General features: G+C 33.7%; 2 protein-coding genes across 2 annotated transcripts; both read left to right on the top strand.

Moving 5' to 3' along the window:
- The first annotated feature begins 415 nt into the window (after positions 1-415).
- LOC18607581 (chaperone protein dnaJ 11, chloroplastic-like) lies at positions 416-1,097 on the top strand. The gene has a single exon (XM_007041832.3). It carries the CDS (start codon positions 555-557, stop codon positions 894-896), a length of 342 nt encoding a protein of 113 aa, XP_007041894.3. The 5' UTR covers positions 416-554; the 3' UTR covers positions 897-1,097.
- A 12,993-nt stretch (positions 1,098-14,090) lies between these two features.
- LOC18607579 (uncharacterized) lies at positions 14,091-16,693 on the top strand. The gene has a single exon (XM_018114569.2). The coding sequence runs from the start codon at positions 14,545-14,547 to the stop codon at positions 16,537-16,539; it is 1,995 nt and encodes a 664-aa protein (XP_017970058.1). The 5' UTR covers positions 14,091-14,544; the 3' UTR covers positions 16,540-16,693.
- Positions 16,694-16,872: the final 179 nt, after the last annotated feature.

Raw genomic sequence — 16,872 nt, 5'->3', positions numbered from 1 at the left:
ATAAATATGATCAGAGAAAGGTCTCGAAAGTAAGAAAAGTCTCGGCACATCCAAAAATATCGAAGAAAATTTTTCTTTAAACGTGTTGTTGAATTTTACACTGGAAAAAACTGGATGGAATCCCATGTGAAGCAGTTGACGTCCATCTTGCAATGGCAGAAAACTACAAATCAGTATGTACCACTAAATTTCCTGCATTGATGGGACAGAGATGAAGGTGGGAGTGGGACCAATCACTGAGGGTAAGCCTATCCAAATAACAGTAGGCTGACTCAGCAAGGGGACAGCAGCCTTTGAATAAGGATTTATCAAATCATAATCGTGATCGACCTTGAATCGGTTGCCATTGCTTTTCAAAAAAAAAAAGGGTAGCCACTTATCACATGTCTCACTGCTATATATAAAGCCCACATCCCTTCAAAATCTTTGTTACCTCACAAAAACCATCAGCTTCCTCTGTTTGAAAGTTTTGGCCTTATCACCAAGTCTATTCTTCAGAAAAACCTGAGACAGCCTGGAGAGAAAAAACTTAACCAAGTATCTTGGAACTGAATATGGCTTCATCAACATCACTGTACGAGGTTCTGGGGATTCCGATGAGCGCAAACGGGAACGAAATCAAGGCGGCCTATAGGAGACTAGCAAGAACGTGTCATCCTGATGTTGTGTCCATCAATCAGAAAGAAATGTCCGCTAATCAATTTATGAAAATCCATGCAGCATACTCTACATTATCAGACCCAGATAAACGTGCAAATTATGACCGGGATCTTTACAGGAGGAACCGGCCCTTTCATTCCTCTCCTCTCACATCTGCAACAAAGGCAGCTGCTTCTGCATACGAGTTTTCAAGTTATTGTAGTCGTAGGAATTGGGAGACTGATCAGTGTTGGTAGTTAGTTCGTGTAATTAATGTACTAATCCACGGAGCAAGATAGGCTTAAGTGTTTTAGAGCTAAGCCTTTTTGTTCTCTATGCAATCCCTATTTCGCTTTGGAAAGAACGAACAGGAGCAAGCTAATCCTGTGTATGCCTGTAAATCGAATTAGTGAATACTTTCTCATGTCTCTGTTTCATTCCAGGCTTCTGCTTGCTAACTATGTTCAACCAATTTTCAAATTGTCTACAAAATCTAGTCGGATTTAGTTACTGTAACACAAAATGACAATGAAAAAGGATAAGTTACCTGTGTGGCGAAAAGCCGGTGATGGAGAGAAAGGCACAGAGCCAATAGTTACGTATCATAAGTAAATATCAACTCCAGCCACATCTACATGTGATCATAATTTTAGTACGGTATTTCTTTATATTTTATGAACCAAGACAAGGGCTATGATTTTTATAATCATTATAGTTCTGCACCAATTCTTCTGGCCTAACTCGTATTCCGTAGATCCTGACAGTGAACCCTTGTCAAGGGCTCGGAACATGGCACGACTAAGCTAGTTTGCTGGGGCTAATGCCATTCGGAAACATCGAGCATTGATACAATAGAACAAATTAAAGGGATGTTTCAGTATCTGAAGATTTTGAGCTTTGAGTAGTGACATCAAACATGCACTAGGTGATTGTAACTATGCTAACTAAGAAAATTGGAAGGGACCAGACAAAGAAAGACACTAATACTTTTGCAGCATCCATGGCAGGCAGATAACCTCGGAGTTTAAGAACTCATACGCTTGAGCCAATTGTAAACCTCGAAAGTGGTTATTGATTGTTCTTGTTTAATTAAATTCAACAAAACTAGAGGTATGTATGTCTTCTATAATGTTCACCAGCCAACAGTTTCTCTTTAGATTTCTTTAGACTTTTAGACCCAAAAAGGGAACAAAGAGGTCTTGATATCCTCTTTGATGGAAAACCAAATAGTATAAAAACACATTGACAATTGAAAATCAGGGGGCGGTTCAATAAGTTCAAAAGTTTAAAACGAAATATTCAATGAGATATTTTTTTATTGAAATTAAAAAATTTTTAAATTTTTATTCTTCTAACTTTTTGAGATGTAAAATTTTTATATTTTTTAAATAGTTAATACAAAATCAGCAATCAAAATTTTTAATTCAAATAAATCAACTATCACATAAAACAAAGACAATATAATAATATAATATAAATTAAAAATTAAAATAAAAAAGTCTATAAATATTAGAATAATAGTACATAATTGTTGAATGCTTATTGCAAATTGCAAATGAGGTTCTCGGCTTTATGAAGATAATAACATAATGGACTTCTTGTGTATTTTTTGGAAGAAAATTGAAGTTAAAGGAAGAAGGAAGAAAGAGCAAATAAGAAAAAAAAATTCAAAAATAGATATCATACATTGAAAAATAAATAATTGGTTTTATATATAAGAAAAAAATAGTTGTTACAAATCATTAAATATGTTGATTGGAAATAAGAGAAATAAGTGAGAAAAAAATGGTTGTTGGAGATGATTAAATATATATGATCGTTAGTTGATTGGAAATAATATAATATTTTAAAAATTAAAAAAATAAAAAATTAAAATTTATTAAACACATAATTAAAGAAATAAAAAAATAAATAATTTTATTAATTATTAATTATTTTTATATTTTTTGAATATAATAAATTATATTATAAAATTATAAAACTTCTTCAAATTGAGAGCCTAGAGCCCATGCTTGGGTGACTTTACCCAAGGGCCGGCTCTGTTGAAAACAACAATAGCTAGGGCCTAAAAGTCTAAACCATAAGACAGGTGATTTATTTCCTTCAAATCAATATGCTAGGGCCTAGGTGTCAACTATAAGAAAAGTAAGATGCACCATTGAACATGACATGTTTGGGAACAACTAGAGACTGACGAATTGAAAGGAACATATTTTGATTTGGAATCTCAATTTTGACTGGTAGTTTGGCTGTAGCACTGAGTTAAAAACCATATAATATTACTGTGTGTTGTAATTCTGAAAACATGTGATGGGTTGCAATTGGACTAATGGCACGAAGACAAGGGAAGCGTTTGAATTAATGGATTTTTATTCCTTGGTGTGATGTTTGAATTTAGAAATCCAATCCATGTAGTGGTGAAAGTTTACATAAGTAGCTTTCTGATGAAGGTTCGAAAGAGAAAACAATGATCATGTGATTTGATAATTATATCCTAAAGTCTCCGATGACTTATTCAATTATTTTTTAATGGTAATTGATAATTTAGTTTATGCTAATAAGAAAAACATATGTAGGATATTAAGAGTTTTTTTGGCTTAATTTTTTGTTAACTTAAAAGCTATTATTAAGTTTTTATGAAAAATAATAACTTTTAAAATTAAATTAAAACTGTTTAACAAAATAAATTATATAAACTCTAATTTAGGTTAAAATTACCATAAAAAGTATTCATATCATCTTTAATCACCTAATAAACTATAATGTAATGCTTCAAGTTTATATATAATTTCATATGTTAAAATCGAACAAATCAATAAAAAAAAAAGAACAACTTTCAAATTTGTATAATAACAATAGTATTAGATTTTTGTTGATCTAACAAGTAATTGAACCATGATACTTTAATCCTAAAAAAAGAACAGAAAAGAGGAAACAATATATTTAACATTAAAATCTTTTTTGGTGAAAAAGAGAGAAAAACTTTAAATAGTATCTAAATACAGTTTTGAATTTTAGATTTTTTTTGTCTCTTAATCTTTGTAAAAACAAAAAAAAATTTTAAATTTTGATATTCTGTTGTTGATTCTTTTGTTTTTTTATTAGTTTTTGTAGAGAGAGAGATAGAGAAGAGAGAAATCATGATTTACGTTGAATAATGGTAATTTGCAGAGAGAAGAAGAGGAGAGGGAGATTAATCAAGAGAGGGCTATTTCTTGAAAAATTAATGTGTTTTTTTCAAAAAAAAGAAAAAGGTCATCCTTGAAGTTTCCTTTTAAGTTTCTTTTTTTTTTTAATTTTATTCTTAAAAAAATTACTTTTTTTAAACCTTCTTAAAAAATCATGTTTGACCTAACTTTTATTTTTAATAAGTAAATAAACTGAAAAAAAATTAAGCCAAATAAACACTAATAGCATGTTTGGTTGGGGCAATGGCTAGCCATTCCCCCTTTATTTCCAAGAAATTTTGGTTCCTTTGTTTGGTTGAAAAATGATCCAAGGTATAGCCATTCCCCCTTTATTTCCAAGAAATTTTGGTTCCTTTGTTTGGTTGAAAAATGATCCAAGGTATAGCCATTCCATAGGAATGACTATTTTTCAAAATCCTTCAAAACCAAGGAATAGCTAATACCACATTCCCCCATGGTATTAACTATTCAATGATTGAGGAATAAATTCAAAAATTGATAAAGACAAAAATACTTCTTACAAGTTTGAAAAATTACAACTTCATTTGTATAAAATATTATTTTTTTTCTCTCTCCTCTTTCTCTCACTTGATTCCAATTTTTAATAAAATATTAATATTAAATTATAAAATAAAATATTATTATTTAAATTATCAATTATTAATAAAATAATTATAAATTATTCCTATTTAAAAACAAAATAAATTAAAAATAAATAAACATAATATCATTTAAATTAGATAAACAATATTAATAATTAAATCATCAATTATTAATATTTTAAATAAATTACCAATTATTAATATTTAAAATAAAATAAAAAATTAATCATAATAATATTTAAATTAAATAAAATATTAATATTTAAATTATCTATTATTAATATTTTAAATAAATAATCAATTATTAATTTTCAAAAATAAAATAAAATAAAATAATTGATCATCATAATATTTAAATTAAATAAAATATTAATATTTTTAAATATAAATAATTAAATTATAAATAAATATTAATATTGAAATTATCAATTATTAATATTTTAAATAAATTATCAATTATTAATATTTTAAAAATAAATAAAATAAAAATTAATCATAATAATATTTAAATTAAATAAATATTAATATTTAAATTATTAATTATTAATATTTTAATTAAATTCTATATTATTAATATTTAAAAAATCTAATAAAAATAAAATATCATATAAATAATAAAAAGTGTTTTTATCTTTTTATTTTCTATTCCTTTCTTATTCCAAAATTATTGTTAACAACCAAACACTACAATAAGTTATAATAATTATTTATGTCTTATTCCCTTTGTCATACCAAACTAAGTAATAACTATTTTATTCTATTTTCACCTCATTCTATTATCACATAATAACTATTCTATTCTATTTTTGTCTATTTCGTCAACCAAATATACCATAAGGGTGCATAATTGGATATGTGAATAATAAATATTGTAGCGTAGGAGGGGGAAAAGGACTAGCAAAATGCAATTGTGGGTATGGGTTTGAGTCTTCTTGGACAGCTCAAGATCCATTTGGCCTTAAAACATGGGGAAAGGCCATGGGGCCTGGCGGCCTTTCGTGCACTAAATTGGGCCCTAAAGGCCTGAAACTGCAGGTGGATTTCAATATTCCTTCGTTGTGATCAGGACAGTATTAAATCAGGTCCAGAAATTTAACAGAATTTCATTTCATTCAATGGGTTCTTAACTATCATTTATGGTTTATCTCTATGATTTTTTTTTTATGTTGATTCAATCATTTCCACGCAATAGCCTTTGCCTTTTAACTCTCTAAATCCTGGAAGTAGATCAATTTTCGAACTCAAAATCAGGATTACTTTAGCGATGGGTAGTGTCCTGATGGATCAGTGTGGTCACTAACTTTTTTCTACAGGGATGATTTATCTCAGACAGATCACGTTCTATGATTATGTTACCTGTTAGCATTAAAGCTGTTTGTCTGTGGGTAATGTATCTACAGTTTAATATAGGACTCTGCTGTCATGTTGCGGTCCCCTGATCGATCCATATCAAGAAACAGGGTTCGTTCTCACATCTCTGATATGTTTTGTCATTTTTATCTAATTCATCAAACAGTAAGAAAGTGAAACTTCATATGTAGTTGGAAGACATGATGTTTCTACAGCCTGTTACTGATGGTCATTGCCTCGTATAATTAGTACACGGTTGTACCAAATTGCTGACTATAAAAAGTGAAATTTGGCAGTTAATTATTGGTTTGTGATTTATTTTTGGTTACACTAAAACTACGTGGATTTACTTTCTTTTACTTGTCAAGTTATTTTCAAGAAGATGACCCTAAAACTTGCAACGTCATCCTTTTGGATTATTTTGCTCCCATCTTTTTGCAGTATCACGTAAAAAGGGGTAGAAAAAAATACTGATTCACATGTGTTCGTACAGACAGCTAATTAAAATGATAATGTATATCAGGTACATAAAATCACAGTAACCCGGTCGCTGCTTATTTGCTGCCATGGTTCTATGATGGCAGAATGTTGATTGGATTTGATTTTCTTGATCTAAAGTTTTATGGTGGAAGCCATGAGTAATGGGAGGTGAGTGAGGCAGATGAAGACATTGATCCTGGTCTGTTTTCTGTTCTTGTAAACTTGGGGGAAACTCTTGTAGGCTATGTATTAACTCGACTTTCTTTAGGAATCCATTCTGAACTTCTTCCTGTAAGCATATATCCAGCTCTTTCCTCTGTTCCTTAGAATTAAAAACCAATCTTTGGATACATGTATCACTGCGGCCTAATGCAGACAAACGTGAATCAGTGTACTGTAGTATAATCTACAAGTGACAATCAAGGGAAAGTTCTAGGGCATAGCAACATCCTTTTGTCATTTATGTACAATTCGAGCTCCTTAGTGGTAGCAATGTGTTTGGAAGTGAATTCTAGACTGCAGAAGAAGTTTTTGCAATTCCGCTGCCACTGCTTTGCTATCACGTGGCAGAAGTCGGTAGGACTCAGTATGACTAGCAGACTATAGGTAGGTACCATAAGCTAGCACTTTTCAGAAAAAAGGTACTATTGGCTAACAGTGTAGTTGCCTATCTAAACAGGCTAATGATATACGTATTTGAGTTCCACCGAATGAGTCCACCATAGAAAAACAGCGGGATCCACGTTTTACAAATGATGTTGGGAATTATAGAAGGGGTTGACAGGATCGCAGGTCAGTTTCAAAGCAAGATTCACAATACCCCGCACAACGACAATTTGCTTCAAATTTTCAGCAGCTGAAGTGAATTTTGTTTGACGGTACCCCAACTCAAAGGCTAAAAGTTGGTTTGTCGTTACTCGTTGGAATCTTCATTGCGGTTTCCGTGGATGCCCCGTGGAGGGGGGAAAGATGCAGCCCAACTCCCCAAGTGGTCCGAAAGTTGCCAAATGGATTTTTGAATATTGATCCTGATTCCTGCATCGGTCATCACATATTTCTTTCAATTGTTTTTATCCATGTTTCTGTGACCCGTGACTTAGCCTGGATTTCCTCCGGCTGCCCAAGGCCTATACAGACACTAATTTGGAACTTTTAGATTGGCTGCCGTGAAGAGGTTGCTCTACGTTTCTTGACGATCCCAACTATTGCATAACACTGTTAATTCGATATGATCTTGTACGAAATAGCGATGAACCCCGTCATCATCCTGTATGGTTAAAAGAAGACGAGGGATAACTTTGCTGTCTAATATAGCATTGGGTAGGGGGAAAAAACTATATGATATTTTGATGTATTGTAGCCGTCCAATTACCTAGGAAGAGAAACCGATTTTGAGTTTTTTTTTTTTTTTGTTGAGGAAAGCTTTCTGCTTCCATTTCAGGTTTTGATACAATACATTACAGCAACTTACTCAGGGATTGGATTTGAATGCCTTCTTATGGACTAAAGCGTGGTGAACTGGATACCACATTACCTTAAAAAGGAAGAAACTATTTCTTCAATTTTAGCAGGTTATTTATGGGGTCATTATACTTTTTTGAGATCTTCATGGATCTTGCGTCATTATGTAACGAAGCTTTTCAATCAGCTTTATGGCTTATATAATTACTTTTTTTGCCTAAATTGGAAGTGAAACTATAGTAAGCTTCTAGCAGAATATTTATGAGTTTCAGAGAGATAAACATGTCGGCAAGCTTTAATGTCACTAACTCATTTGTTTCCTCCTGGAGTAACTGATATCAATCGATTCTTAGTTCTCTAGTCAGGTGAGCTGGCAAGGTAAAATCTAAAGGATAATCTGAATTTTTTCGAAGTAAAAGAAAATTGCAGGACAGTTATCTCAAACTCGGGAAAATATATATCATTATGATTTTTCTGGAGTTCATTCATAACGTACGTTGAAACTTACTTTAGCCATAAGTTGCGCATGCCCTGTCCAAGTGCAATGCCTCTTGTGTAGATTTCTGTCTCCCTAGTTCATGACTAGCCATCATCAATGACGCACGGGATAATTGAGTTAGGTTACTGTGGAATAAATCATTAGCGTGAGGAAGTTTCACAGCTTTATGCAAGAAACCGCTTAAGCTACGGATTATGCTACTGTATTGCTGACCAATCTAAGGTGAAAAGGGGACATTATCCTGACTTACCCCGTTACCCATGAAAGCTAAAGGAGGCTCTTTGAATAGTGTCATTTTTAATGTATGACAATGGTTGTTCAGTATTCAGGAAAGCATATCAACGGTGGCATTCATCACTTTGAAATTTGTTGTACGATATCCTAGATGTTAGCAGTATGTCAATGTTTACAGCCGAAAAATCAAGGCGGTTTATTCCATATGAAGCCGATTTTAATGAAACATTTGAGAGATGCGTGAACCTTCATTAAAATCCTGGTAATATGAATCGAGAAGGATGAATTTCAAGCTTTTAGCGGGAACATATCAACAGATTAGACATCACCGTCAAATTTGTGCCTGCTATATATAAATGCAGAAAGAATGTGAAACACTGAATATCCCCCCGGGCAGAGACAAACCGCTTTTAACATTTTACACCTTTTGTCATTTGGTAAGATGATTCATCCATACACAGTAATAAAGTAGTAGCCTGACGGAAGATAGAAACATTAGGGATGATGCAACTTCTGAACGACCCTCTGACATTACACAAGGCATAAGGCCGTACGTTAGGCGGACGGGAGGAGGGGCTAGTGGCCCCCCCCCCCAACAATTTCAAAAACTTTATAAATTATCTTTATTTTTAACAAATTTAATAATTTCACTCTTATAAAACTTTTAAAATTTTTTTAACATATTTTGATTTTTTAAAAGTTTTAAAATTTTATCTTTACAATCATTTTTATTTGATGAAATGTTTCTTAACAATTAGTGATAACTCTACTATATAGAGCTATCTTATCATGTTTTGAGTGATAAAATGATTAAGTTTTTGAGTTTAGGTAAAGTTGTAAGTAATTTTTTTTATTAGTTAACTCATTATTGAATTAGTTTATTTTAAGTTATTTTTGTTTACTTGTATAGTAAAAATACATATTTTTAACTATGATTGATTTAATTCTTATGTTTTTAAAAGTTTCAAAAGAAAAAAAATCAAGTGACAAAGAATTATATAAGTTGATTAGATGTAGACTTCACTGAATATGCTCTGATATTTAAACATAACTCAAGTTACAAAAGTCCAATCAATAAAATTTTTAAACTATTAAAAAGTTAAGAAAAAGGATTATAATTTTTATGTTTATCACTTCACTCATTTCTAATCAGAACCTAGTCAAATTCCTGTTAAAATTAGCCTAACCGCAACAATTCTGCACTAGGCAACTTGAGGGAACAAAGTATGGAAACAACAAGCGCAGCGCTGCAGCGCTGAGCTCCCAGTGCTGTAGCACTGTCCCAGTCAACTAATAAGCTCCCAAGGTAGAAGCTTGGGAGTTGCATCGTCGTGATTCCAGCATTGCAGCACTGACACGTAAGCTGACAAAAATTTTTACACCCTCCGATATTTTAAATTGGAGGGTTACATGGAGTGTTAGAAATAGGCCTTTTTAGGGCTGAAAAGAGTAACTTTTTAAGGGGTTTTTTGGAGGCAGAAAAGAGAGGAAACTTTCAAAAAAAAAAGGGGGGAAGGGAGGATTTAAGGATTTGTTGGGAGAGCTTTAATCATTTATATTAGCTCATTTTTTCTCTTACTAGTTCTATCTCACTCTCTACCTTTTATTGGAAAACTGAATATTTTTATGAAAATATTAGAAGTTGTATTAAATATGCTTAACTAAATTTCTATTTCTAAGATTGTGGTTAATCTCTACTTGTAGTTTGGATATTTTAACTTTTTTTTACTTAATATTAATGGGTATTATGTTGTTTATTTCAAATCAATGCTTATTGTTTTTAATTGCTTGATTAACATTTAGATTGAGTTGAATTTCTAAATGTAACTTGACAAAAAGAATTTAGAATAGATTAAGGATTTAAATAGCATGTGTTCACTTCACTTAGAGCATAGGTGATTTGATTAGTATTTAGGATAGAAATATATCTAAATACCATATGCAGCCAAGATTAGAGCATAAATTTAGTGAATCTACCTTAATTAATTTACGTAGACATATGAAAAATTAGTTAAGATAGGTATGTTTACAATATCTTAACAGAGAATTTTAGATAAATTTGAATTCTAAGCTAACAACCAACCCACTGATATAAGTATAAGGAATGAAATTAAATCCAAATGAAGAGTAAAGTAATTCCACAGTACTAGGCTCTATTTTATTAAACTTTTAAAAATTTCTTAGCATTAATTCATTAGTTTAGATTTATTCCTTTAGTTTCAATTTTAATTAATTTTCAAAATTAGATTACTTAAAAAAAATTAGAGTGCCGAATTTTAGTAATTAGCAAGAATTTAAATAAAATTACTTGGTGAGGCGATAACTCACTCACTATTATATTACTTGTTGACCATGTGCAACTTGCATGATGTCTTGCTAAAATTGATAAAAATCTTAAGTAATTTGCCTTTATAAATTAGCGAGCAACAAGTTTTTATCTAGCGCTACAGCACCTAAACTTCTGCCTTGGGAGTTTACTGGTTGACTGGGACCACACTCCAGAGCTGAGAGCCTGGAGCTGCAGCGTTGTGCTTGCTATTTCCATGCTTTGTTCCTTCAAGTTGCCTAGTGTAGAACTGTTGCGGTCATGCTACTTCTAACGTGATTTTGACTAGGTTCTTATCAAAAATGGGTGAATTGATAAACAAAAAAATTGTAGCACTTCCTCTTATTTTTCAATGGTCCAAGAATCACGTTGATTGGACTTTTGTAACTTGAGTTATGTATGAAATACCACTGCATGTTTTGTGAAGTCTGCATCTAGCCAACTTGTACAATTTCTTTCCACTTGACCCCTTCTCTCTTGACGATTTTAAAAACATAAGAACTAAATCAACTATAGCTAAAAATAAACATTTTACTATACAATTGAACTAAAATAATTTGAAGTAAACTAGCTTAATCTTGAGTTAAATAATTAAAGAAAAACAAAGAAAACTACTTACAATTTTGCCTAATTCAAAGACTTAGCCATTTTATCACTCAAAATATAACAAGATAACTCTATATAATAAAGTTATCAATTAGTTAACAATTAATTTTAATAGAATTAAAATAAAACCTATTGCAATAAAATTATTTTCAAACCCTACTTCTCCAAAACCTCACAACCACCCCCTCTTGTTCTCTTTTCTTTTTACCAAATACTACGGAAACAAAATTTTTTTTTTATGACACTGTTTGCTTGTCAGCATTCTTTGTGCATGATAATTGGTAAGTTTGATTTATTTACTTATTTTATTTTCAATATTTTTAATTTTTAATTTTTTCTTTATTTAATAATTTTTTCTTTGTGCTTTTGATTTAGAATTTACCGTCTTAGTAATTTTTTGTTAAAAGTAACAAAACAATGATTTGATTAAGCACCAAATGTCAATTATTACTTATTTATTTAGATATTGTTTGATTGCTTTCCTACAAATTATTTGTGTTTTTTTATTTGCTTAGATTCTTGTAAATAATTAAGTTTTTTATTTGGGATTGCTTCCTCATTGAATTTTTTATTGATATTGTATTTAATTTTTATGATTAATTTTAGGAAATTGCTTCCATTGAATTATTTATTGATTACCCTTGATATTTTTTAATTAATTGCGTTCCATTGTGATTTTTATTATTATATTTGTTAATTTTCTTTTGTTGTTAAATTTATCTAGAAATTGAGATTATTATTATTATTAAAATATTTATAATTATACTAATTAATTCTTTAAGTAAATTATTAAGATTAATTCCTTAAATGATTGTTAAAATTTATTTGTATAATTTTACATGAATTTTTTCCATCTAAATTGCTTTATATTGTCTTCGACTCTTCATCTTTCTAAATGCGAAATCCTGACTACGTCACCGTGTTTAGAGACAACAATGTTTACAGTAGAATGGACAAATGCACGCAGAAACAAAACCTTTTATGAAAAACGTGGTTTGTATTTGAATTATTCCTCTTGCTTTAAGCATATCACATGGTCTGTTTCTGAAAACAAGTTGCTGTAATAAAATTCATACAGATATACCTTCTTGAGTTTGTTGTTTGCCTGCTAAATATTACTGCAATGCAGGCATAGACATGAAAATACTCCGGTTCAAGAAAAACCGAAAGAATTCCATTGCCAGGACAATCCCAAGTCTTTAATTTTTGCTGAGAGCCAAGAATCTTAACAGGCAAGACTACAAGAGAGGTCAAGATCACTTTAACCTTTTTGTTAATTCATTTGATGGACAATTTAGAACCGCAACAAGTACAGGATCAATCGTGCATGTTATGTTCATTGCCTGTAAAACAAACTATTAATTTGGGCATTGTTCGTATGCTTTATCATCACTTGGTTTCTCTTCCATGTAACATCTCTGCTCCATATCATTTATGTCAAATTGGAAGGATTTCACACCCTTTTCATGCCCAATTAGTAAATAGAAAATGAAAATTTAACCACCCTTTTTCTCGTTTAGTGGCCCAGAGCAAAAGAAACTCGGATTCTTCCAACTTTGCGAATGATGGAGATAAGTAACAGACAGAAGAAAAGTGATCTGCCGTTCTTCTTCTTTTTTTTTTTTAATTTTTGTGCTCTTTTTTGATAACCAGAATCCCTAGTGCCCCGCACGTAGCCCAAACCTGTCAGAAAATCGAAAGCCAGCTACCCAACAGTTTACGCTTTTCTTCCTTTTATCTTTACTCGCTCGAAATGGAGAAAGAATAGATAGCTTAAAACACCTGCCTTTTTGGCCTGACAAGCTCTCAAAAATGGAACCTGAATTATGATGTTCCGTATAGTGCAACAAGAGTGAAAAGTATTGTACAAGACTTATTTACTCAGTTTGTCAAGGATCAGGGCCAGCCAAGCCGCAGAAAGAACTGCAACAGTATCCTCATCAAAGATTCTAGTTTATCAACTAGCTAAATTTTTTCGTTCGGGTGAACGATTAATTTGCTGAAGAATGTCGATGAGGTTGATCTTGGGCTTGTGACTTTCGTTTGGTGGTTTCTAAATAAACAGGACATGAATGCCATTTTATTCCTTATTCTCTCTTCAATTAGATACAATCAAATTCGTGGGGACATTGAACCCCTCTCCATTTCAGTTCCATCCTCGTGTGTTTCTCTCTTACCAGTAATGGTTGTGATGGATTTCATGAATCTCCCTGCATTTAACACGTGGATTTATAAGAAGAATTGCCTCACCTCTGCAGACACTTGGCATCTTTTAGTAATTAATTGATGAGACCCTTTGGGCTTTATTCATCCAAAGTTTGTGAAATTCAGGTTGTTGAGCATGGTAGGACTAAGTTTCAGTAGGAGTGGGTTATCCCTAGGGTGAAGCTAGGAATGGGGATCAAACAACATAATTTTGAGTTCAATGAATCATGCGGGAAACTAGTTTGGCAACGTCAATACTTGAATAGCTTGGATTGATATCCACATTCCCCGGAGGAGAGTGTATTGACTTGTAGCAAACGTTTTAGCAATGTCCTCATAATGATCGTCGAGCGTGAGAATCACGGAGAAGAAAAGAACACGCGGTGTGGACTTAAGACTTCAATCATAGCACTAGTATTTTGTAAGAATTTATGGACCAATCAATTCAATTACTATATATAACGCAGGAAGAGCGGTGGTTTTATATTAGAACATGAATTTTGGAGAAAATCTCGTTTGACCATTACAAATCTCTCTCTCTCTCTCTCTTTCCTTCCCTCTCTATTTGCGTTCACCGGCGGCGCCACCACTCCTTACCGGCTCCCGGCCACCGCCGCTGGCCCCACTGCGGAAATCCACGCAATTCTGATTCCAAGACCCTTCTCCTTCACAAAAACTCCTTTGATATCTTTTACCCTGTTTCTTCTGGTTTTTACATATTCTTTTTCCAGGTCCAGTACGCAAAAACAATGCAATTTCTCCATATATAGAAACATCTCTGTCTCTCTCTTCATTCGTTAAAGCCTGGCCTTTTTAAGAGAGCAACACAAAATTCACCGTCTGGGACCAAAACTTATTCTCTTACCTATTCTTTTTCCTCCAAAAAAGATCATTGTCACAGTTTGATTTTATCGTTTGAAAGGTCGCTGCATTGTTTCCGGGTCCGCTTAGGCCATGGCGGACATTGTGAAACAGATCCTGACAAGGCCAATACAAATGGCAGACCAGGTAACCAAGACCGCGGATGAAGCACAATCTTTCAAACAAGACTGCCAAGAGCTTAAAGCCAAGACCGAGAAGCTAGCAGGCCTCCTCCGTCAAGCTGCTCGCGCCAGCAACGACCTTTACGAACGCCCAACACGCAGAATCATTGATTGCACCGAACAAGTCCTGGACAAGGCCCTAGGTCTTGTCATCAAGTGCCGTGCAAATGGTCTCATGAAGCGAGTTTTCACCATCATCCCGGCTGCGGCCTTTAGGAAAACATCAATGCAACTCGAGAATTCTATAGGAGATGTATCCTGGCTCTTACGCGTGTCAGCCTCGGCTGATGATCGTGATGATGAATATCTCGGTCTCCCTCCCATTGCAGCAAACGAACCGATATTGTGTCTTATATGGGAACAGATTGCTATTCTTTATACAGGTTCGTTAGAAGAACGATCAGATGCTTCTGCTTCGTTGGTTTCTTTGGCTCGGGACAATGATCGATATGGTAAGCTGATCATAGAGGAAGGAGGGATCCCTCCATTATTGAAGTTGGCTAAGGAAGGGAAAATAGAGGGTCAGGAAAATGCAGCAAGGGCAATTGGATTGCTGGGACGTGACCCGGAAAGTGTTGAACAGATTGTGAATTCAGGTGTTTGCTCAGTGTTTGCGAAAATCCTCAAAGAAGGTCACATGAAGGTTCAGTCTGTTGTGGCTTGGGCTGTATCAGAATTGGCTGCACATCACCCCAAATGCCAGGATCATTTTTCACAGAATAATATAATTCGGTTTCTTGTCAGTCATCTCGCCTTTGAGACCGTTCAAGAACATAGTAAGTATGCCATTGCCAGTAAGCAAACGATGTCTATTCATTCGGTTTTTATGGCTAGTAATGCTCCAGAGCAAACCAATAGAAAGGAGCATGAAGATGATGATAAGCAAATTAATAGTAATATAGCTCACCCTATGGGCAATCAAATAACTAGCCAGATGCACAATGTAATTACTGACACTATCGCTATGAGAAGGCAGACTCCTGACAGTTCAAGGCCAACTCTACCAAAAAATAATTCTCCGAATCACCATCATGTTAACCATCCCAAAGGCAACCAGCAAAATGCCAAGCCACACCAGCATCATCATCAACACCATGCACATCATGTCTCATTATCTGGAACAAGCATTAAGGGAAGGGAATTCGAAGACCCAACCACCAAAGCACAAATGAAGGCAATGGCAGCAAGAGCTCTCTGGCAGCTTTGCAAGGGAAATCTTGGTATATGTCGTAGCATAACGGAATCAAGAGCTCTTTTGTGCTTTGCAATTTTGTTAGAGAAGGGCGCTGATGATGTACAGTCCTATTCGGCCATGGCATTGATGGAAATAACAGCTGTAGCTGAGCAAAATGCTGACCTGAGACGCTCTGCTTTCAAGCCCACTTCCCCTGCCGCCAGAGCTGTTGTGGAGCAGTTACTCAAAGTCATAGAAAAGGCAGACTCAGACCTCCTTGTGCCTTGCATCAAAGCTATTGGAAACTTGGCCAGGACTTTCCGAGCGACTGAAACAAGGATTATTGCGCCATTGGTGAAACTGCTTGATGAAAGGGAAGCAGATATTTCCATGGAGGCTGCCATTGCACTTAACAAGTTCGCCACAACTGAAAACTACCTCCACGTTAATCATTCAAAAGCCATCATCAGTGCAGGAGGCGCCAAGCATTTAATTCAACTGGTTTACTTTGGTGAACAAATGGTTCAGTTTCCTTCATTGACCCTGCTGTGTTACATTGCCTTGAATGTTCCTGACAGTGAGACACTTGCACAAGAAGAGGTGCTTATAGTACTCGAGTGGGCATCAAAGCAAGCTCATCTCTCTGAAGATCCTGACATTGATTCTCTATTACCAGAAGCCAAAAGTAGATTGGAACTCTATCAATCTAGGGGTTCAAGAGGATTCCATTAACTTTATATCTTTGTGCAGGATTGTCTGACAATATTTTCACTCTTGTAAGTTTTATTTACCCTGATGAAGTGTATATAAATTAGTATTGATGTCGACACTGCTATGGTAGCCATGTAGGAGACAATTATTGCCTATAGTTCATGCTTCTTACCGTTACTCTTCGTTTTCTCTTTTCTTAGTCTTATACGTTATCTTAATTTGCTGGTATCGCCTGACATCATCTTGGAATTGGCTTTGAAATCTTGCTGTTAACGGTATGTGCTGCTCAGCTTTAGTAGCATTGCCCTTTAAACGGGATTGTTTGGCAAACCCTGTCTAGCTAGGTCATAACTG

This window comes from Theobroma cacao, chromosome 2 (genome assembly GCF_053813885.1).
Source record: "Theobroma cacao isolate CCN51 chromosome 2, ASM5381388v1, whole genome shotgun sequence".
Taxonomy (NCBI): domain Eukaryota; kingdom Viridiplantae; phylum Streptophyta; class Magnoliopsida; order Malvales; family Malvaceae; genus Theobroma; species Theobroma cacao.
This window is presented reverse-complemented; position numbering and strand designations above follow the sequence as displayed.